We start from the raw sequence: 23,126 nt of genomic DNA on the forward strand, positions 1-23,126 counted from the left end.
ATATTATCTTTGGAAAGATATAAATTGTTATTTGTTTTTATTTTAATTAAATAGTTTTAGTCTATGGTAAGGGTTGCTACTTACTCGTATAAAAATAAAAATATACTCGTGTTTTTGACGATTAAAATGAAAATAATAACTTTAAAAAAACCTGAAAAATGAAAAACATGCTCAAACAGTGCTCAAAACAAAAAAAAAACACTTGTTTGAAATTTTATAAATACAAATAAATAAATTAGATATATTCTAAATTATTAAGCTATGTATTATTTTTTAAGAGTGTGAGGTTTTTTATCTTGAATCTTGATTAAAAACTTTGAAATAAGATCCAGATTACAATAAATTTTTATATCCACGACCACAAATGAAGCAACAGGGCTAGTTTAAATATAAATTGACAATGGAATTAGACTAAAAAAAAATGAATCGTTTGAAACCCGGTAAATAAATATTAGAACTCCTACTCGTATTTTTGAAAGTAGAAAGTGGATATCTCAAAATAAAACAAATTTTACTTTATCAGGTAGTTAATTTCAGAGAGAGATAATTTTAGATTTAAGGAGATAGATACACATACCCCCAATAAAGTACAAATGAACAGCTTGAAGAGGTTTGAGAATGGTTTTAAATGTCAGTATGTATAGCTCTTAGTTTTTAATTTTCTACTTTAGAATTTTTAGATTTAATCTATAATGATTTCAACAATTTTTGAAAAACAAAGTACATTCTCCAATCGCTTTTAGTTATTATGATTTGCAAATTTCTGATTGCAATGAACTTTAAAAGGATATCTTTTGCATTTTCTGTAAAATCAATTTCTTAAAATTATACGACCCTAATTTATTTTGAATAATCTGTTGAACAATTTTATTAATTTTGTCATGTGTCATTTATTTAGCTGAAATAATAGAAAATGATTTCTAGATTTACCTACATACTCATCACAAATTGATTAAAATCTCATTGATTGCATAGTGATGCAATGTTGTTATAGAAATGAATACATTGGGTAATAATTGTGACAGTCGAAGAAATATTAAAGATTTTTTATCATCAACATCTTGACAAGGTGGTAAAATGACTTGAAAATGACGAACGGATGCAATGAATATTTGGAATCCAAAACAGCTGAGCGCAATGAACGTGCTAAAAAAGTTTATCGGTAAGAATAAATAAGGATATTAGATGCTGTTCCAACTTCTAGTTATAATTGCACATAATAATAAGTCATATAATGAAGTGACGTAAAAAATGTTTTGACTGTATATTCGATTAAAATAAAACGTATTCGAAAGGTAAACAATCATATCCATGAAAATAGTCACTACACTTACATATTATACAGTTTAAAATTATAAATATTGAGTAACAAAACAAGAGTATACTTTTAATTTAAAAAAAAAGTGAGGTTACTGCAACGCTCCTTCTCGAATGCTTTGTATTATATTGTAAAATGAATTGAACTTAGTATTAAATAAAAAAATGTGCTGTTAACTTGTAATTTCAGATATGTAAGTGATATTGCCCGACGCCTGAGTGAGGCAACAGCAGAATGTCGTGTTCTCCCAGATCTTTTCAGCACAGACATTGAATCACAACGTCAAAAGTTACGGGATTATTGTGAGAAGTTATTCTTTTTAGATCCAGAAAATTATGGTAAAAAATCACTTGAACTTCTCTGGCGTAAAGTATATTATGATACAGTAAGTGTTTCTAAGAAACTGCGAGCCAGTGATAATGGCGGTGACAACTATTTATTCAGTCATATTCTATGTGGGATTGGTCAATTCCATCATTTTATGACTAAAGTGCAGTCTGAAATGCATATAGAATTAAAAGAGTTAGACTTTTTGCCTTTATTAGTTGACGAAGAAAATGAAGAGGTTGTGCAGGAAAGTCAACAACCTGAGCAATATTATGAATTAGGCAAATCAATCTTGTTTTCCTGTTTGATATATCTTGGGGATTTAAGTCGATACCAAGTAGAAATATTTAATACATTTGATTCTTCTTTAGCAGCTCGTTACTATCTACAAGCTGCTCAGATTGATTTAACATCTGGAATGCCATTTAACCAGTTAGGTAATTTATACCTGGATAAAAATTATAATTTGGACTCGGTTTGTTACTACATTCATTGTCTAAACGCCTTGGTGCCTTTTGAAGGTGCAATAGGAAATTTGACAAAAATATTTGAAAAAAATTCTCAATTCTGTGATTCAATGAATATGACTGATTCTATGACCCAGGCTGAACACATGCAAATTACCATTGCTAAATTTCTAACACTAATTGAAATATGGTATTTAGGCAAAGAAGACAATAATGTCCCAAAAGAGTGTAATACAATAGCTCTACAATTTAAAATAGCTATGGATTTTACGAAAACGCCTCTACCAGATATTAACAAAAATTACAATGAATACACTCAAGCAATTGAAGAAGAAAATGTTAATCCATCTTATTTGAATGCGAGTATCATTCATAATATTGTGCAAATTTGTTTATTCACTATTGCCAAATTAAATGATTCAGATGAAAGTAAAGCCTTTGCTTGTAAAGCATTTACACTGGCCTTTTTATCTCAAATACTACAAAAGCTTTTAAAAAAGTTGGAATCATTTGGCCTCAAAAATCCTGCCCATAAATATAAATCGAGATATATACCAAAAAATATATCAAATAAAGAAATAGAAAAAGATTTAGATTGTGAAAAAAACTTAGAAACTGTAACTGAGCCCAATGAAGAGAATTTGACAAATGGTGATACAAACTGCTACGATGAAAAATTAAGTAAGGAAAATAACTCGGAAGAAATAAATACTCTAACAAATGGTGATGTTAAAAATAATAAAAAAATTGTCACGAAACGTCGTCGTAGACGTCGCGTTGCTTCATCGGAAAGCTCAGATATGAGTGACATAGACACTGAGAGCAGCGGAGTTGACACAGATAAATCAGATTCAGAAGAAGAAGATGCCTCAGATTCACCCTTTCAATCAGATGATGATTCGAAAAGTGAAGGTTCTGTTTATGATGGTGAAGATAATGAACTAGATGTTAAAATTAATGGTAAATTAGAAAATATCAATACTACCAGTATTGAAGACGGAAATAAAGAAAGTAATGCTGATATTGAAGTTACAATTAAAAATCTTGATACAACAAATCTTGACACAACACAACCTCTGGATTGTACAAATAAAGTGATTGTTTCAGAAATAGAAAAGTTTTTACTTGGTGATAACTTCTTACCGAGCATAAAACTATTGCAGGACTGGGTTCTCACAGAGAAAGACTTAATTCTGTCATGTGGAGACAGTGGAGAGGCTTTGTTTCAGTGTGTGGTAGATTTGCTAAATATCTTTCTTTACTATTTTAGTACTAAAGGAAATGAAATAATTACAAGTACAGAGTATAAAATTCTAGATTATGCTAAAAGAATTGCAAAACGACTAAGACTTGAATATAAGTCAATACCACTACCTGAAGATATTAACTTACGTGGTACCAACATTTGTAAATTTGATAAAGATGCTGCCGAATGGCAATTAATTGACAAATCTAAACCAACAGTGATCGAAGAAAATATCATCCGTATTTTGAATTTTATTGACTTTGGATATCAAATTGCAAAAATTATCCCTAGAATAAGATACAATCGATCATTAAAAATATTCTACTTTAAGAAGTCTCTTCCTCCAAAAATGACAACGAAGATTAACCACAAGAAAGTTAGAGAATGGCAGAATTCGAAGAAACAGGTAAGAACAAATGTATAACATTTATATCTATGTTTCATTCGGATGTTTCAGGCCAAAGTATAATCACATTTTTCAGGAGGGATTAGGATGTATAGATTAATGATTTCACCTTAGTTTTTTTAGAAATATCTGTATAAACACACATTAATTCTATTCTTGTGAATGATTGTAAAAGATGTTAAAAAAATAGTAAATAGGAGAAGTACCTTCTAAACTAAACAATGATTGCTCTTTTTGTGGTCGAGTTGATGAAATATAACTCTTGACCGTATCATACCCAATACAAACGACATTACTCATTTTCTTATTGGGTTTAAGAACTTGGCTGTATTATATTCCGGTTTTGTCGGATAGGCGTCGCATTGCACTTTGAGAGAGATAAGGAGTCCACATGTTTGTGTGCACACTATAAGAAATAGGTCTCGTGTGTTAGGCTAGTATTTGAGATAGGCCTAAATTCCTTCATGACTTCTTTTTTTATTAATTTAAAAAAAAAAAAAATTGTTATAAAAATAAAAAATCTTTCATGTAATTCTAGATTTAAAATTAATTTGATTTACATACAGAAAATGATTTATTTACATTTTACGCTGGTAGCTATTTCCTGGTATATGAAATTATAATGTTAAAGAAATTATGAATCGCTTACTTCAGAATTATTGATGAAGTAATTCTCGATTTAATTGATAGTTTTATTGTCTAAATTTAATATAAAAATACTCTAAAGCGTCGTCATATTTTGTAACAAATTCAATTTACTTGCTTGATAAAATATTTATGTCAAACCCGGAATCAAACTATAATTATTGTAGGTACTGATATAGATAATGATGCATCATCGCGGTTTTGTTTCTACTGGCAGCTTTATATGTTACACAATATTCAATAATAAAATACTAATTAATAACCAGAATTTAACATAATTATTAATTATACATATTGTACCTTGCGTTGATATATATACTGTTATTAGATGGGAAATAATTATTTGTTTTTTTTATTCAGACGGAGACCAGTGAAAGTGGCTTGCTACGTCGTCTCGGCCGTTTATGGCTGGCGTCACAAGTGCGGGAGCTTGAGCGTAGCGGGCAGACAGACGTACCCTCGCTGCTGGCTGTGGACACCGCTACCCTCTACAAACACCTTCGAAGAATCAAACAGTTATTGCGCACGCGGAATTTTATATTTCTCGTCCCCACCATTGGTATGTATACATATATGTCGTACTTAGAAGTTATTAGTAGTTACAGTTATCGTTAATGATATATTCGAATGTTTAGTCTTGCAGGAACTAGACGAGCTGAAGCGTGAGCGAAGTTCCGCTCGGGATGCCATCCGTTGGCTTGAAATACAACTCAAGAGCGGCTCGCGGTTCCTACGAACTCAGCGGCCCGGTCAGTCGAGACCTCTGCCTCTGTTGAAGTACCCGCGGAAAGCACCACCGCATGTACACAATTTCATACAAATATTGGAATTTTGCAATCACTTCACTGCCGACGAGAAACAAAACCAAGGAGGTAACGGCGACCCGGACAATTCGGTGCACGGTAAATCAGCTCCACTATTAATATTGCTCGTCGGTAACGAACCGGGAAAGAGTGATGAGCATTACAAAGAGTTCAGTCTGACGGGTGCGGCGCAGGCCTCGGGCATCACTGTGCAGTATATCGGAGACTTCTACACGAAATGGCGTCAGACGATGCACAAGAGTGGCAAGAAGAGATGAAAGAGAAAACTCCGCATTCAGGACTCGATCGCTGGAAAGGGAATTGACTCGATGCCCTTCAAACGGCCAACAAATCATTATCATTCAGTGATGGGATTTGTACACGCTCAACGCGAGCGTTATAATAAGCATAAGCAACGGTTGATTCGAAAATAATTCGACGTTGAATTCAAGTTGTCCCCTGTCTAACAAGCATTGTCATTTTAAATCATAATTAATTCATTTCCACATATACTATTGGGTGTTATTTTTTTATATAACATAATCGGGATCAAGTTTATTTGTTCATTATTTGGATATATATATTTTCACCTGTCATCATAATAAATATTTGTAACTCAAAACGAATTTTATTTAGAAAAAAGAATCCATTACTTAAAATCACAAAAATAAATTAGAAAAAGTTAGAAACTTTACAGGGATAGTATTTTCCTGAATAAAAGGCATCACGTTAATGATGCTGTATGATCTGCTTTTGAGAAAAAAAAACTGCTATGGAGCAATTTGAACAATTATTTTGATTCGATTCACTCGTGTAAGCTAAATTAGCACTTCATACTTCAGATCATAGATTATAAATGCAAATATGTGAGGGTTTGGAAACAAAAAGTATTAATATATGCTATTTTTATTTAAATATATATATATCTAAAATAAGCGATAAATTAAAAAAAAATAAGTTACATAACAAAACATAAATTACATTGGCTCACATCAAAAATAACTGAAAAATGAGCATAAATTTAAATTAAGTCTGAATAAAAATGATTTAAAAGTCGTATTATCTAAAACTTCTCTATTGCGATTTTAATAACATTTAAAAAATAATTACAAAGCCAATTATAATAAGTAAAAAGAAACAAAAAGGTTTATAAGACGAGCACTGTATCTTGTAAGTATCATTACCTTGTAAAAGCTATCTATGGTGCAAAAGTATACAACCAGTGTGATATATACAAATCATTAATATTCTCAGTCCCATTTACTTAGGGAGGTTAATTAAAAACTCTCGAGTAATTAACTTACATTATAATAAATCAATACAATATAATGTACAAAATATACAACACCTTTAACAATCTTTTAACAGTCTTATAACTTTATATAACCTATACATATACAATATTGCACTTACAACTCCATTAAAATATAAGAACATAAAATAGTTGATAGTAGAACATTTGAGATTATTTCTTATGCTTAAAAGTAGTTCTACATGCAAATGCACTTTATTTAATAGCAATTTTAGTTTTTAAAAGAGCAAAATCATCATAAATTTATCAATCTTATGCTTAAGGTAGATGATAGTTCATATTGTACAACTGTCCTATTGCGTACTAAGCCATATATTTACATATGCCCTAATAAGGTCCACTTTTGATGGCTAGCAACCCACAAGCTGTATTAGCTGCTGCACTGTTGAACGATCTAATAAACATAGATCAAAATCAAATGTTTGAGTAGTTACTTCATATCTGCCGGTCTCTGCTATGAGATTCACAACCCTTTCAAGATCTTCATTGTTTTTAATTGTCATTATGCGTTGCTGCAAACCTCTCAATTGTACCATGTAGTCAGGTGATAAATCTCCTGGCTCAGCATCTTCACCCAAACTACTTGAGACTCCATTGTCTTGTACTTTGGTCTCTATTGATAAAGAACCACTGCTTTCTCCATGTTCAGTTTCATTATTAGAGGGTCCCGAATCAGCAGCCTTAGCAATTTTTCTGTTCTCTGCATCTTCTTCCACAGCAGCTTTTCTTTTCCGTCGTTTTTCTTCTCTTTTAGATTTGTCCTTATGTTTTTTTGATTTTTCTTTTGGTTGTACTGGAGGTACTTCAACTATTCGCTCAGGTTCTGGTTCAATTTCAGGCTCCGGCTCAGGCTCTGGTTCAGGTTCTGGAGAAGGTTCTCGTTTGACAAGCTTTGGTGACGGATTTTCCACTTTTACTTTCATATCTTCCTCATCTGCTATCATAGAACCTTCGGAATCTGAATGGCTGCTGTTAATATCTTCTGTTCCAATAAGAAGAACTTTATTAAGGCCACTTTTAGAACTACACTGAGATGCAGTATCTATAGATATAGGGGAAGCTGGCTCAGGTAGAGCTCGCTCTTTTTGTATTGGAGTTTCCCGGAGTTCTATAACTTCAGGTTTTTCAATTGCTATATCCCGAACTTTTTCATGTTTTTGCTTTCTATCTTTGCTAGATTCTTTGTGCTTTTCCTTAGATTCATCTCTTTTTTTGTCTTTTTTCTTGTGCTTATGTTTCCTTTCTGGCTCGCCTCTATCTTTAGACTTGTGATTTTCATGACGCTCAGGAATATCTAACTGAGGAGATTTTCGCAAGTTTTCTTTCGTTTTTTCTGGTTTTAATAATTTTTCTTTTATAGGAGAATTTTTATTTAATTCTTTTTCTTTAACTATTTCTCTAGGTTTTGTTACTTCTTTAACTAATTCTTTTAATGGCTCTTTCGGAGAATCTTTGTTTTTGTGACTTTCTTTCTTATGATCTTTCTTTTCTTTTCTTTCTTTATCTCTATCATGGCTCTTCTTTTCTTTTTTCTTTTTTTCTTTTGTATCTTTTTCTATTTTAATCTCGGGTATTCTTTCATCAGATTTTATTTTCTTTTGTTCAAAGTTTTCAGCAATATGTTTTGATGGTTTATATTCTTCTTTCATACTAGATGCACTACTAGATCTAGGCACAGGACTCGGAACTTTTCTGTTTGGAGTTGGACATTTTTTCTTTGGTGGTTCAGGAGATGGTGGCCTTTCACTTTGTCTTTTAGATGCCTTCTCTTTAATCCTCTCCTGTTCTCTGTTATGATTTTTAGATTTTTCAATTTTTTGTTTTTCTTCTTTAATGTTTAACTTATCAGATTTTGCTTCTTTATGTTCATGTTTTGTTTTCTTATCAGAGCTTGACCTTTCTTTATCTTTTTTATCTGATTTTGCCAATATCAAATTCTTCTCAAGTTTTTTAGGATCTGGTGACACTTTTGGTGGTTTCCTAATAAGTGGCCCAAATAAGTTTTCAAAACTGCTAGTTTTAGGTTCTTCTTTGTACTCTTTTGATTTATGTTTCTTGTTATTATCTGATGATAACTTAGGTTTACTGACAAGTTGTGGCTTTTCATCAGTAAATGAATCTCTACTTCTACTCTCTTGGTCGGGATTGGTGTAAAAAGCATTTTTGTCAACAATCATTCCACCTCCTTTTAAAAGTCTTCGCTTAAACTCTTCATTAGGATTTTCAAAAATATATCTATCTTTTAAAAATCCACCATGCTGTAGTGTCAAATCATAAATAAAAGTTATTTTCTTAGGTTCGTCTTTATTTTTTAAATATAGTTCAATTGGTAGATTAAATCCTGCATAGCCAGACTCTTTAATAGAAAAAGGAGGTTCTTTTACAACTGAAAAAAAAATGATACAATGTTTTATCAACATATATGATATCTTTGATATTAGTAACTATTATTTTAGTAAAAATATGCATGTGGAAACAAATTTACTTTCCATATTTTTGTTATCAATAGATTCATGTATTGACAGTTATTGTATATTAATTCAAATAATAAAGTTAAAAAAAAAACATTTCAGCTTGTTTACTTTAACAAAATAAAGGAGCAGGTGTTATTAGTTAAATATTTTACTTAAACTAGAGATAAAGTTGCATAAAAGTAGAAATTGGGTACCTCGTCTTGGTTTTTGAAACGTTTCATGTAGTTTAAAAACCACTTTTTCGACGAAGTGACTGATCTCAGCGCCTTCTTGACCGCGCACGAAAATTTCCCAATCATGAGTGAAGCCTTCAGAGGTTTTCTTAGATTTCAATGAAGCTTCATGTCCGATTTCTATATTTACTCTAACTGCCGACATTTTGGATCTAAAAATGTTTAAGAAAACTGTATTTAACATAGAAGTTCATATATCAATCTCAACGCATTAAAAAATAAAACAACTACTAAATATAAAATGACTTAATCCCATTTTAACTACTTACAGGTATTATTTACAGCTTAGATTAAATAAATTTCTAAATATCACTAGTAATAATAGTTTTATAATCACTGAACTGAAATTATATTAAATAACGAAAATAATCTTTTAGCGCCCTTGTTATTTTTGTCCGCCATATTCAATTTCATATCGACATTGGTGTATGAGGTGCGTTCGATTCAAAATAACAAAAATAATCCGCCGCTACACATGTCACAAATTAGCACAACCTTTATTTTCAATGGTGTGGCCATGTTTTCAAGAATGTTAATTTTTTTTTAATTTTGCGATGTGGCATTAGGTATTAGTAATACAATTATTAAAGAAAATATCGAGAAAAATAAAAAAAAGTTGTAATAAGGTGTAGGGCCGGTCTAAAAGTGTACCATAGATCGAGTTTTCAATCTGTGAAAATTCTAGTGTCAAAATTGTCAGTCAGGCTGGGTTTTTTAATCTTAGAGGAATGAGTTAAATTTCTTATTCATTTCAATTATAGTAAACATATTCAAGCAATAAGCATGTCTAAGTTTATGACAGCTGTTCTTCAACCTTTAAAGTAGGTTAAATTACCAACCATAGGTAACCATTAGAAAAATGAGTTATTATTTTGATTGATCTTTCATTCCCAATTTTCAGATGCGTGACCCAAACCATACAGTCATTCGGACACGTTTCTCCAACTACCAGCTTAGTAAAACCCGAAAATCCCTTGTTATCGCTTATTAGAACAAAGGTAAGATGTTATTTTCCACGTCCAAATGAAGTAAGAAGAGTTCGTCGACATGGCTGGAATGCTAGAATGTCAACGCCGAATGGTCGAAGAATTATTATGAGAAGGTTCTTAAAAGGCCGACACGTATTGTCACATTGATTTGTTTTAGTAAGGGTAGGTGTAATCGTAGAAATAATATAAAATAAATAATATGTGTTTTATTTTCATTTTAACAGTTAAATTAAAACTTAGCCATTTTTCTTAAATCTAAGCAACAAATTTACAAAAAAATCTTTTTATCTATTGATATCTTTGATCTACTTTAAGATAAAAAAAATATAATCACAATTATTTAAAACAATAAAAGAGTAAACTCAATTTACTTGTACAATGTAGATTTAATAACTTCCAGGTGTATATCAGGACCGTATATCAATTTGCCGCTGATCATTTTCATAATTAGTCTTAAATCAATTGAACAAATACTTTTGTTGTGAATGAACAGCAGAATCCTCTGAATTAGTTGGAGTGCTAGCTGGTTTAAGGAGATTAGACATTTCTGATACTACTAATGTTGTTAGTTTTATAATAGCTAAATGTGCAGCAAGCTGGAGCACTAGGGCACCGAAACCTTTGTATAGGCCACCTAAGCCTTCTTTGGCAATGGTTGTGTTGTAGCAATCCATAAACCCTTGGTAACCTGTTAGTATAGGGGTCACAGATGACCCTGTGTCTAAATTGTCTATTATTGTTCTTGTTCCCTAAAAATAATGTTATATATTCAATTACATATATTGCAACTTTTATTATTCATCATTTAGAACTCTTTATTTTAAATTTCCCAAAAGTGATTTTGAGTTATTATTAGGAATTAACTGATCTATAAGAAAGTTCAGAAATTTTGAGTTTTATTAATAATAAAATATATAATATAGGTTGATTTTTTTACAGCATACCTGTATATGTAGTCTGTGTATGATAGTCTCAATGGGGTAGAATAAGATTTCCATGGTTATAAAGGAGAAAATATTTGCCTTTAAATTCAAATCTTCTATTAGAGGATTTTGTGCATTCTTAGAATAGTTGGCATTATAAGAATCATTTAACTCATGTTTATGCCTTTGTTGGAAGCGCAAGATTCTTACTGTTATATTTCTTAATATAATACTGAAAATTAAACCAAAAAATGTCAATATAAATTGTCATAAATGTAAATAAAATATAATGTCAAATAACTCACTGGGCAAAATATTTCGAAATTCCAAGAGAGACTGTTGGCAATACAATAGCCCATATCGGTAGCATTCGGCCACGACTCGGTGTTCCCCATTCCAGAATACGCACAAAACCTTCTCTGAATACATCCAATAAAGCCGGTTTATCACTAGCAATGTCACTTTGAACGGTCTCTACAAGACTAGCGGAGTAGAAAGGAGTGACAAGTGCTATACTTATACTGAAATTATGTTAGAAAATCAATACATTGTATATTGATATATCAATAAAATTATTAATTATTTGTTACCATTTTAATGTCAGGTGTTGCAAAAATTGTAAAAATGAGCTGCACTTTCCAATTTCTCTGCAAATGACAACAGAAAATAGTTATATAAAAATATTTCTTATAATAAACGAACATCAAACTACTCAACTTGGTTAAAATAATAGAAAGATACACTAAAGGCTTGGAGAACATTTCTGTGGAGATTAGAAAGTTATAATAAAAATATATTAAAAATGAAATTAAAAAGAGTTTAAATACAATACTGCATTAGATAGATATATCTACCAACTTTGGCCACCCTGTTCCCTTTGTTATCACATCTTCAACAGCCAAATTAAGGCCCTTTACAATGCATGTGGAGCCAATTCCTTTCCATAGTGTGGTGAAGTCCTGCCTTCTATGTAGTCTTACCACCACTGGCAGAAGAGTGTACGGCACAATATGGTAGTTCCTCAAGCTGTTGTGTACCTATGTATAAAATTATTATTATTTAAGTAATAAAAGTTACTTTTAAGAATTGCACAAGTTTATCGGGCATGGGATTAATATTTTTATAAATAAAATAAAAGAATTTTGATAAGAACGAACCTGACATTGTCTTCTAAGTACGATAAATGGATGACTTAATAAATTTTCGGTTACAAGACTTGCGACACTTATTGCTGTTGTTACATAGGTATTGGTTTCTGAAAGAACATATTTTTTTATTTTTTTTTAAATCCTTCTAGATTAAACTTATCTTATTTTTGCATAATAATACCTGTATCATATTTTTTTTTTTTATAGAATAGGAAGGTGGACGAGCATATGGGCCACCTGATGGTAAGTGGTCACCAAACGCCCTTAGACATTGGCATTGTAAGAAATGTCAACCATCGCTTATAGCCAATGCGCCACCAACCTTGGGAACTAAGATTTTATGTCCCTTGTGCCTGTAATTACACTGGCTCACTCACCCTTCAAACCGGAACACAACAATATCAAATATTGCTGTTTTGCGGTAGAATATCTGATGAGTGGGTGGTACCTACCCAGACGAGCTTGCACAAAGCCCTACCACCAGTAATTTTTGATACAGGTTGTTAGTGCGAAGCTAATAAATAATACTAAAAATGTTGTTTAAATAACAAAAATACCTTCATCTGGAGCGTCGTCCATTACCAAAGGCGGACCTTGGTACTCTTCAGTTAAGGGGGTATGGTAACCGTAAATTTGTTGATAACGGGTATCGTAAATATCATTAGTCTCCCTATTAGGATCTAATCCGTATGGCCGATTATAACCACGGTGATCTCCAAAACCAGCCATATTCTATAATTATCTAACAATTAGTTCATTCTTCGGTAAATTTCTTCAAACAGCCGACAGTAGTTTATTTCCGCCTAGTTATAACAAAAAACAGTATTATGAAATATTTATACAAATAAATAAGAAAAAAATTGAACGATTATAAATTATAGCAATAGTGATGTTCAAAATGTTAAAATTGCGCTGTCTCTTTTAGTTGTATTTGACAGATGACATATAGGTGTATATATCGATAAATATCCTAATAATAAATATTGTTCTAATGTGTGGTAAGTGGTTATGATTGTAATGAAGACGGCTATCGGCAACAAGAAATTACTTTAACAGAAAGATTAATAGATTTAAAGAGTAAAGGGGCTGACTGATATGTTATGAAGGCAATACGCTAATGTATACTTTGGTTAAGAACTGACATATAGCATACGAAACATAGAAGGAAAAAGACTAAGTCTTAGTCGCTAATATTTATAATTATTATTATATATATAATTATATAAGCGTCTAATGACTGATGACTTAAAAGCAGAGTTATTTATACTTTACTATTTAGATAGTAATTACAAATTTACGCAATATCCATACGTCTAAAATTATTGTTTTCAATTTTATAGTCATAATGTAGCTTTTGTTTTAATATTTATTTATGTTTTTTGATGGTATAATTAAAAAGTAATTTAGATAATAAAATAGCAACTTTTAAAACACAACGTCGTTCGTGACATAAGCTTAGCTCATAGAGTTGTGACCCTGTTGACGTATTGGTCACGCAAACTTCGTACTTATTATTGAAAGTAAAATACTAAAGAAAATAAATACACGAAAAATGGAATCAAATTTTCATTTAACTATTAGTACTGATACCTAGTACTTTGTAACATTTTACAATAACTTAATAAAGCCTATCAGTTTTAGCGCCACCGTGTGTCAGAAAGCAGAACTAAATATTGCTTAACGAAAGGCCTTTAGTACCTACTTGTACCACCCTAGCTCAAGACGCATGATCAATTTTCTGTCTGTCCCTATCTTTTATAAAGATTTCTCACGGTCAGCGAACGACTATCGATTTAAAATAAATAGGACAAAAGTCCTAAAGCCCTAAAAATGTGGACTTAGAGCTGACGTTAAATTTGTGTCGGTGTAAAAACAAAAATGTTTAGTAAAGCAGTGTTGTGTCTATCGACCTTACACTTTTATAGTAAGTGAGATAAAATAATTATATTGATAATACAATTTCCAGTGAGTGTTACAATGTGATTTGGGTGTTGTAGGTGTTGCAGCACAAGGAGAATGCACCGATTTGAGGGGAAGGCTCATTACAAATGGGATGCACTATGTTCCAGGCCCTGATACTTGCACGTTATGTATTTGTGACAATGGCGTGCCCAAAGTGTGTAAGGCTGTTCTGTGTTCACCACCCCAGGTAAGTTGTTTTATTTATTACATTTCTGTTAAATATATTTACAAAAAAAAAATTGTTTTAAATAACAATTGGCAGTTAGTCGATAGCTGTTATTAATATATAATTTTTCATATGCAAATAATGAATTATGATTTGTAAGAAAAGATTTTTAATATGCCATATTTACATATATTTTATAAGGTTTTTTTTTGTTACGATAAACGCTTGTCCGTCTAGAAAATATCGATAAAATAATATCGCGCCAAAAATGTATATTAACAACACTATACATAGCGAATATGGACTATTATTTTATCTTTGTTGTATTTGTCGCTTCCGCTTCTCTCAGTAGACACAAACATCATATTATCACACACACCTTGTGTAGGTATGTTTGATTCCTAAAAAAAAATTTGCCTATATATATCAATATAATTATTATTCATGTTAAATTTCACGTAATTTCATTAGAAAACGAGATAATATTTTTGTGTAAGGTATTTACTTTACTATTTGGCCTTATAAAAAATTAATTATTGCAGGATTGCCGTTCATTTCGTGTGGGTACAACGTGCTGCGAATTTATCTGTCTCGACGATGTAGTAAAACCCGCGGAGGGTACTGAGGCTAATGTCCGAGTAGCGGCCGGTGGTACAGCGGCGATAGTCCTGCTCACTGTAGCATTTGTCGTCTACAGAGTTAGAAAGCAGAAACGACGTCGACCACCACACACGGAAGATCAGAGGAGTCTGACGAGTATTGGGTATGATAGACAAGAAAAATTTAGACTATTTTTTTTTTAATTGGTAGGCGGACTACAAAACAGGTGGCCACCTGGTAAGTGGTCGCCACCGACCATAAAAATTGGCGATGTAAGATTAATTAATTTTTTTTTTTTTTTAATTCATTCCGTACATCGCTAATCTGCCTAGGGAAATATGACCCTTGAGCCTGTAGTTACATTGACTGACTCACCCTTCAAACCGAAACAATATACTAAATATTACATAAAAGGTCAAGTATGGATACATTCTAAATAATTTGTTTAACTAACTTAAAATCTGAACGTTTTATGACTTCAGCTATATAAGCGGCAGTATGGGCTATATGGGCGGGAGCTGCGAGACGGCGCCAATGGGAGCGTGGAAGCCTCCCTCTAACTACCTGCCGCGAGGTGAAGCTCCGCCGCCCTACGAGGAGGCCATGGCGCAGTGTCGTTCTGACCCTATGAGGTTAAATACAATTTTTCAAATTATTTTCGATCTCGGAATTATACCACAATGAGCAAGTAAAGCTTTCACTCCCTGTCGTTCCTACACGCAAAACATTAAGGAGTTGAGTACAAAAAAAATTTAAATACTTAAATTCAGAAATGCCCTACATCACGAGATCGTACGTCGTCATACGCGTCGGTTAAGGTTTTTGTCTAAGTCAGAAACATTTTTCGGTCGGTACATACCGATACATATATATTTGATGAGTGTACAAGTATGTGCGCAAACTCAGGCACACTATGTTTCCTGAGGTCCTGGTAATTGTAAATTTTACCCTCTATACCACTTCTTGATATTTTCTTGACCGCAAAATTGAATTACTTTCATTCGCACGATGAACCGGTATTTGAACGTCATCAATAATAGCATTATAGGTCAACATCACCCATTGAAGTAGCTGAGACTAGATATTTTAAGTAGTAAGTTATTTATAAAGTGATAATTATACAAATCAAGTCGCTCGGTCGTCAGAGTCGGCACGGAGTCGTACCATCGCACGTACGCGGCGGGCGACGACGTGTGCGCCTCGCACGCCTACAACATGCCGCGGCCCGTGGCGCAGGTCAGTACGCACGATACTAACGCACAATCGACACAAAACTTCTTACTTACTTTTAAGAGAAAGATCAATTCATGTTTGTTCGATAAATACCTAAAATATCCTATTCCAATCAAAGTTGTAGGAATGAACAAGCCTTTGACTTTGATGGTGCTTGAGATTTTCTAATATCTCTGCTATATTATGCGATACAAGATCGTGATCGACATATATTTATTTGTAATACAGCGCTATTCCATATAAATAATATTATGCACTTTAATTTTAGTGCTGAAATTCCGATAGCATACTTCGTCGACATTCAAAACGCAATTTAATCGCGAATCCATAGTGAATACCATAGATTATCCAAGATCTCGATTCTCGACCAATGATGTCGCGTCGATTAAATGTTAAAGTTGTTTATTTGTCTTTACTCCAGCAGTCCCGTTGTCACTGTTCCTAATTATTTTTATTTGCAACCTGGTTAGTTGGTTAATAGGGACTAGTCCTATCGATGGATGATTTATAAAGAAAATAATTCTGACCCCTTGGGCTATTGCCGTCCCCAATCGTAACAGAAGCCACAAGCTTATCGTGGTGACAATTCTATGTAATGACTAAACATATAACAGTCTAAATTCGGACTAAAATCGTCAATCGGCCAGGTATCATAATTCATTTGCAAAGATAGACGCCGGTAAGCGCGCGCATATGATTGCAGATTGCGAATACACAAAACTGCTACAACGCTCCTCTGCTGCAGTCCGTACATCCACCTGAAGTGAGAGACGCATCTATCATCCCTCATCCATTGGCTCCAAGCAGTACGTAAATATTAACCAAATATATGTTTAGTATAGTTAAAAATTTAATAATATTATTTAATAAATTAGAACTGAGTATGCACGAAAAGATATAACGTTTACAGTACAGTACAGTAACAGCCTGTTAATGTCCCACTGCTGGGCTAAGGCCTCCTCTCCCTTTTGAGGAGAAGGTTTGGAGCTTATTCCACCACGCTGCTCCAATGCGGGTTGGTAGAATACACATGTGACAGAATTTCAATGAAATTAGACACATGCAGGTTTCCTCACGATGTTTTCCTTCACCGTTAAGCACGAGATGAATTATAAACACAAATTAAGCACATGAAAATTCAGTGGTGCTTGCCCGGGTTTGAACCCACGATCATCGGTTAAGATTCACGCGTTCTTACCACTGGGCCATCTCGGCTTCGTTTGAAGGAGTAAAACTTTATAACAAATCACTACCAACTATAAAAAATGTAAGCTCAATTAACGAGTTCAAGTATCCTCTCACACGTAACATTTTGGAAAATTAATACTTATGACATGACCTATATGGCGACCATTATTATATTTAACTTTATGTCATGTTGTTCTCATGTAATTGACGTTCGTCTTTTTTGAGGTTAACGATTCTTTGTTTACTTGTTGATTTAAAGTTGTTATACTTTGAAAAAATGTGCATATTTACTTAAAATTAAAAAAGGGTCTATTTTTAAAAGTCAAACTCTTTTCTGATATCGCTAAAAAATTATGTTTAATAAAATATACTTTTATTTTTAAACGATCATTTTGCGTAGTCATTCCGAATATTTTGTTTTCGAACGACAGAGCTACATGACCCGAAATTAAGCCTAGTAACAGTACTCCATACGATTGTGAATTATAATGATAGTTTCACGCACTGTGAAGCTGTTTCTTAATATTCAATATGGGATTTGCGATTCACACGCGGCTTTGGTGCAGACTGCAGTACGCTATATAAATGCACCGCAGCCGCAACCTTGTACATACGAATATTTACAATATATAGTGTATGTAATAATTATAATAAGTCAGTGAGTAAGTTGTCGTAATGTGACGTCACAATATCAGTGGGCGCAGTGGGGGGCGGCGCGCGGCTCACGGGCTCGCTGGGCGCCATCAGCGCGCGCCTCAGCGTGCCGCGCGACGACCACGAGCGGCCGCACAACGTGCCCGGCTTCTACGCCACGCACGCCGCCCTGTGAGTGAGCCGCACGCGCTGCTCGTATACGCGTTCATAGTTCTCCTCCAACTCCTTGACTTGATACTTGCAAATTGTACAATGCGATTACGCGCAAGACTCGCAACGCGGACAAGCTATAGTTGTTGCTGTAAACGACACAGTATGTTTTTGCATTTACATACTTGTAACGCCATTACTCGGCGTGGAAGTATCGTCGTATTTTTGAGAGTTGGAACAAACGTCAAATCGCAATATTAGCTTGCCTACCACTAGCGACCATGGTGCTCGAGGTCACCATTTGTCATGCTGCGCAGGCACCGAACGATCCCGCGCATCTCGACGGCGGTGGACACGTCGACGCTGGAGGCGATGGGCTTCACGCGCGCGGACCGCTCGCTGGCGGGCGAGGTGCGGCGCTCCTTCCACCGGCCCGGCGAGCGCATCGAGCGCGTGCACTCGGGCCGCAGCGTGCCGCGCAACCTCAACATCGCGTCCGCGCCCGACGCGCCGCTCGCTTCGCACGCGCCGCTCGCCTCGCACGCGCCGCTCGCCTCGCACGCGCCGCTCGCCTCGCACGCGCCGCTCGCCTCGCACGTGACCCTCGCCTCGCACGCGACTCTCGCCTCGCACGCGACACTCGCCTCGCATGCGTCCCTCTCCTCGCACGCGTCCCTCGCGCCGCACGTCCCACACGCGCTCGCAGCGGAGTCCGACGACAACGCGACGTGAGTGTGATACTTATATTTGCGATATACACTTGCGTACAAGTTTTGTATTAAAATAAAATGCAGCAGTGATGCGTGCACCACTGCTGAAATTCAAGTTAAGATACGAACCCATTACTGTTCGCTACGTTAATAGTCTGCCATATGTACATCCAGGAGTCCATCGTCAGTGCGCACTGTGGGCAGACCGCGCGCACACAGCGAAGAACAGGAAGCTAAGCCCAAGCAACCCGAGGCGCCCCCCACTCTTCCTCTCACCGTAGACAAGGTAACATTGTTATAAGTCAAGACTTTATAAAACATTGTCAATATACATTGTTCTGTGTATGAAATCCTGTGTAATCAGATTAAATCAAATCAAAAATCTTTATTAAACATTAAAGCAACACTTTCCTATTATTTAATAAAAATCTACCACTCTTTCGGAAAGAAGCACCTCAGAGCTGAGATGAACCGACGAAAGACGCTCAGCGGTTATTTTATCAAGTATATATGTTTACAATGACAAAATATTAGATTTCGAAAGTAATTTAATAATGAGCTTTATGCGCACAAACGTTTTTTAATGGTTTTAGGATCTTACCGTTGTAGTCGATACAATATTTTTGACCTTGAACTTTATTGCAAGCTTGTTAATTTTGATGGCGTTTTTATTTTTAAAATGATGATTACAATAATTTGTCGAGTAAAATGCATGTCGAGCTTTTAGAGTATAGTAGGAAGTCGTATATGAAATATTAAACTGTACCGTCAGCCTTCGTGCGTGTGCAGCTACGAGAGCAGCGCACGCGCAGAGGACGCGGACGACTACCGCAGCGAGTGCGAGAACTGCCATTCTACCAATAACAATTCAGGGTATGCTAGCTGTTTATATATTTTTACATGTTATCTAAAATTGAGTTAAGTTCTTAGTTTCACTTTCCTAGATGTTTTTTCTTCCTCCTAAACTGTCTTAATTAATTGAGGAAGTTCAAACAAAACCATTTAGGAAGTCTTTAATCCATGCTATAAACAGCTTTCTCTGTGCTGCTCAGTTGGGAGGAGGGCGGAGGAGCAGAGGGTGCGGGGTGGGGCGGCACGCAGACGCTGCAGCGCCGCGCGCCCCCGCCGCCCGCGCCGCCCCCCGCCACCGCCACGCTGCCGCAGCCCGTCACCCGCCACGGGTACGTACTGCACACACGCATACAAACGAGCGTAGGTAGTATTATTGTATATAATGTGGTGTTAATTATCGTACCGTTTTATTCGTAGTCGAACCACGATGGGCAATCCATTGAACCGGGAGAACTGGTTCAACACGATACCTGATTCTGATACAGAATCTGAAGAAGAATGAAACGAAATGAACCGATGTATGGACATCGACCGAGAAACAGCCCTTTAATGTAGTGACTAGCAATTATCGAACTGTCATATATAATTTTTGTTATTTACACCGGCGCTATACGAGTGCAACCATTCGTGCAAATATTTTAATAACTATATCTGAATCTCTTTATCTATTGACAAGCAACGGAGACGTTTCGATGTGTAAACCTCCTAATTGTAGACGTTTTTCAAATGTGTGGCGCCGGCGTTTATATTTTTTCATTATATTTTTTTGTTATTCAGTAATTTATTTGTTAAACTTTTAGATTGATTGCATCGGTGTAGGTGTATTTTGCTTTAAAAAAAGAACAAATTGTTTTAGTAAAACTATTATTTATTCTGTATTCTCGTTTTGACAAAAGATAAAAATGATAATTATTCTGTTGCATTACATTGCATGTGGTTGTGAGAAAATATGTTTGCGTTAATATTTCTTGAAAAGTACTTCTCTACATACATTATGTAATACACTAGCGCCCGATCGAGTTATTCTTTTTAATTTTGAAGTGCAAGGATAATTATTTTAGAAACAAACGTATTTTCTTCATTTTGAAAAAATATTATTTAAGGATAGGTTACAATACATGACATTCCCTAAAGTTAAAAAAAATGACAATTTTCAACTCGCCTTAGTGACGAAGGTTCTGTATAGTCCGGTCGTTAAGAGAATGCGTTCAAAACGTCTGTCAGTTGCTCATGACACACTACAAAAAAACAGATGTAAACAAATTGATATAACCTTGTACAAGCGCTGTATTTATTTAAAATTAAATTTAGCGCTAAATAATGGCATTGATTGTAAGTTAACGTAATAATATAGTTTACGATAATTATATAAGTTTATGAACGATTATATTTTTCACGTTAATTCTTCGCCATTACAAAGTTATATCGTTTATCCGATATCGTCCATTCGGTCGCGGAGCCGTCAGAAAGCCATTCTATTAACGGTCGGACATTACCTATCATATTATATTAAAAGTCGTGAATAAAAGGTTACTATTTTGTGTAATGGTGACTCTGAAGAATTGCAAACACATTGACATCAAGACATTTCCGTATATATTAATTAAACATCACAATCGTTTGATATTTTTTGCACAAGATGGTTTAACTATTTATAAGTTAGTATAAAATTATTTAGCTCTTTTGAGTGACATAATCTTACCAAAGATTTTTTTTGTTTTGTTTTAAAAACGCTTTGTGTCATATTTGTATGTATTTGAGGTTAAATATTACGTTTATAATCGTATTTGTTAACGAACATGAATGCAAGTTACACACCAGGACACCAGGAACTAAAAGGTTTTATAAGAAGTACTATTAAAAATATAAACCATTTAATAATTTCTATGATGAAGCCAAAGTTACACATTCAGTGTGAATATTTTGCTGTTAGTTTGTATATTATTTATTTTGATGTGATCCTATGTTGTATTACGTACCATGACAATACAATAATGAATGTTAGATAAACGTAGATATTTTTAGTTTATCATGGATTATTCTATATAAAGGGTCGTGGACTCTCTTTTTTTTTAATTTTTTGGCTGATTTGAAAGCCATATTCACTTTACAATAACATATTGTTTTTTTGCCAAGTATAACTTGGCGAATCGCTTATTTACTTGAAATAATCACGGTTACTTAATTATTTGTTGTTATTTATTTAGGTTTATCATATTTTTATTTACCAAAGATGGTTTTTTTGAATTTATTATTTTTTGTTTAAATTATTTTAATTCGTTTTTTTTATGACATTAAATGTTAGATTCTTTAAGTCAAATATATTATTACACTTTTTAGATGTAATATAAATGTCGACAAAATTAAGTGTGTCAACATTTTGTTTTTTTTTCACAATAATAATGTAAAAAAAATTAAATGTACTTATCGTATTTTATTAGTCCAAGGAAAGTTGCAATTAATGCGTCTTTAAGGTTACATAATATTTTTAAAATATCACCGACTCATTTTGTTACGAGAAAATGTTTATAAGTTCTGTGCACATTTCATTTGATATAATGAGAGATTTTTTTTGGTTGCGCTTATCTAATTGTTTTCATCGTATTCATAGTAAAGTCAAAGACACACGTATGTGTCTAAGCGAGATGTCTTATTGCAGTCGCTTTAATTAGTGCTGCTTACGCTTTGGATGGTCGCGTGTGTTCTATATTTATATTCGTAAGAACGCACAATTACAAAAATGATATTATTCATAATTTTATCTGTAAAATTTATTTTATTTAGATCAATACGATAAAGTATGTTGTCAATTTTTTTTTAATTGAAATTTGTCGTTCGATGTAAAAGACGCATTTATCGAGCAGCGGTAATTCGATCCTATCGAAATAATTTTCTAGACCTCTAGGTATTACAGTTTGATGAATTTAAAATGCTAGATGTTCTTAGTGTTAAAATAGAATAAATGGTGCCAAATTATGAAATTATTACAAGGAAACGCCGATGTTGAGATCGAATTCATGTTTTTACAAACTAGTTAGGTAGACATTCAAGAATTTAATCTTTTCTATAAATAGTTTTGATCGAGACGCATTCAGGAGATGTTGAAATAATATACATATATAAATTTAATATAATATTTTTGATGGGAGATAATATCCGATGTCCCAATTGTAGAAGCTCAACATTATATTTTAATAGCGTTCGATATAATTCCATGTAATGTTTGAATGATAGATTACGTTATTGTTCGAGTATAATGTTAAGCTTTAGGCGTTGGGCCGATTCTATTGTACACGACCTGCTTCGTCAATGTTAGCTGG

At 33.8% G+C, this 23,126-nt stretch overlaps 5 protein-coding genes across 5 annotated transcripts; 3 read left to right on the forward strand and 2 right to left on the reverse strand.

The window, feature by feature from the left end:
• The first annotated feature begins 875 nt into the window (after positions 1-875).
• On the forward strand, positions 876-5,828 carry LOC126773320 (nonsense-mediated mRNA decay factor SMG5). The gene is made up of 4 exons (XM_050494147.1): positions 876-1,162; positions 1,508-3,764; positions 4,770-4,968; positions 5,045-5,828. The coding sequence occupies exons 1-4, from the start codon at positions 1,089-1,091 to the stop codon at positions 5,488-5,490; spliced, it is 2,976 nt and encodes a 991-aa protein (XP_050350104.1). The 5' UTR covers positions 876-1,088; the 3' UTR covers positions 5,491-5,828.
• Positions 5,829-6,504: 676 nt separating this feature from the next.
• On the reverse strand, positions 6,505-9,688 carry LOC126773460 (protein AF-9). The gene is made up of 3 exons (XM_050494411.1): positions 9,501-9,688; positions 9,193-9,383; positions 6,505-8,910 (listed from the first exon to the last, which is right to left on the reverse strand). The coding sequence occupies exons 2-3, from the start codon at positions 9,374-9,376 to the stop codon at positions 6,875-6,877; spliced, it is 2,220 nt and encodes a 739-aa protein (XP_050350368.1). The 5' UTR covers positions 9,377-9,383; positions 9,501-9,688; the 3' UTR covers positions 6,505-6,874.
• A 230-nt stretch (positions 9,689-9,918) lies between these two features.
• On the forward strand, positions 9,919-10,420 carry LOC126773463 (39S ribosomal protein L34, mitochondrial). The gene is made up of 2 exons (XM_050494414.1): positions 9,919-10,052; positions 10,133-10,420. Exons 1-2 carry the CDS (start codon positions 10,015-10,017, stop codon positions 10,365-10,367), a joined length of 273 nt encoding a protein of 90 aa, XP_050350371.1. The 5' UTR covers positions 9,919-10,014; the 3' UTR covers positions 10,368-10,420.
• Positions 10,407-13,240, reverse strand: LOC126773462 (mitochondrial outer membrane protein SLC25A46-like). Its single transcript, XM_050494413.1, has 7 exons — positions 12,849-13,240; positions 12,301-12,398; positions 12,002-12,180; positions 11,734-11,790; positions 11,449-11,664; positions 11,165-11,375; positions 10,407-10,969 (listed from the first exon to the last, which is right to left on the reverse strand). Exons 1-7 carry the CDS (start codon positions 13,018-13,020, stop codon positions 10,679-10,681), a joined length of 1,224 nt encoding a protein of 407 aa, XP_050350370.1. The 5' UTR covers positions 13,021-13,240; the 3' UTR covers positions 10,407-10,678.
• Positions 13,241-13,810: 570 nt separating this feature from the next.
• On the forward strand, positions 13,811-22,177 carry LOC126773351 (uncharacterized). The gene is made up of 12 exons (XM_050494244.1): positions 13,811-14,215; positions 14,289-14,440; positions 14,962-15,182; positions 15,502-15,651; positions 16,165-16,255; positions 16,956-17,058; positions 18,136-18,265; positions 18,562-18,972; positions 19,129-19,240; positions 19,727-19,827; positions 20,007-20,135; positions 20,224-22,177. The coding sequence occupies exons 1-12, from the start codon at positions 14,170-14,172 to the stop codon at positions 20,306-20,308; spliced, it is 1,731 nt and encodes a 576-aa protein (XP_050350201.1). The 5' UTR covers positions 13,811-14,169; the 3' UTR covers positions 20,309-22,177.
• The last annotated feature ends 949 nt before the right edge of the window (positions 22,178-23,126 follow it).

This window comes from Nymphalis io, chromosome 14 (genome assembly GCF_905147045.1).
Source record: "Nymphalis io chromosome 14, ilAglIoxx1.1, whole genome shotgun sequence".
NCBI classification, from domain to species: domain Eukaryota; kingdom Metazoa; phylum Arthropoda; class Insecta; order Lepidoptera; family Nymphalidae; genus Nymphalis; species Nymphalis io.

Bases quoted from the DNA above. Each gene is read 5' to 3' on its own strand.
- LOC126773320 (XM_050494147.1), top strand. From the start codon at position 1,089: ATGACGAACGGATGCAATGAATATTTGGAATCCAAAACAGCTGAGCGC. The intron at 1,163-1,507 runs GTAAGAATAAAT...TTGTAATTTCAG, and splicing joins CGTGCTAAAAAAGTTTATCG to ATATGTAAGTGATATTGCCC. The intron at 3,765-4,769 runs GTAAGAACAAAT...TTTTTTATTCAG, and splicing joins GGCAGAATTCGAAGAAACAG to ACGGAGACCAGTGAAAGTGG.
- LOC126773460 (XM_050494411.1), bottom strand. From the start codon at position 9,376: ATGTCGGCAGTTAGAGTAAATATAGAAATCGGACATGAAGCTTCATTG. The intron at 8,911-9,192 runs GTACCCAATTTC...TTTTTTTTTCAG, and splicing joins GTTTCAAAAACCAAGACGAG to TTGTAAAAGAACCTCCTTTT.
- LOC126773463 (XM_050494414.1), top strand. From the start codon at position 10,015: ATGTCTAAGTTTATGACAGCTGTTCTTCAACCTTTAAA. The intron at 10,053-10,132 runs GTAGGTTAAATT...CCCAATTTTCAG, and splicing joins GCTGTTCTTCAACCTTTAAA to ATGCGTGACCCAAACCATAC.
- LOC126773462 (XM_050494413.1), bottom strand. From the start codon at position 13,020: ATGGCTGGTTTTGGAGATCACCGTGGTTATAATCGGCCATACGGATTA. The intron at 12,399-12,848 runs GTATTTTTGTTA...ATGTTCTTTCAG, and splicing joins GGACGACGCTCCAGATGAAG to AAACCAATACCTATGTAACA. The intron at 10,970-11,164 runs GTATGCTGTAAA...CATTATTTTTAG, and splicing joins TACACAGACTACATATACAG to GGAACAAGAACAATAATAGA.
- LOC126773351 (XM_050494244.1), top strand. From the start codon at position 14,170: ATGTTTAGTAAAGCAGTGTTGTGTCTATCGACCTTACACTTTTATA. The intron at 14,441-14,961 runs GTAAGTTGTTTT...TAATTATTGCAG, and splicing joins TTCTGTGTTCACCACCCCAG to GATTGCCGTTCATTTCGTGT. The intron at 19,828-20,006 runs GTATGCTAGCTG...TGTGCTGCTCAG, and splicing joins TCTACCAATAACAATTCAGG to TTGGGAGGAGGGCGGAGGAG.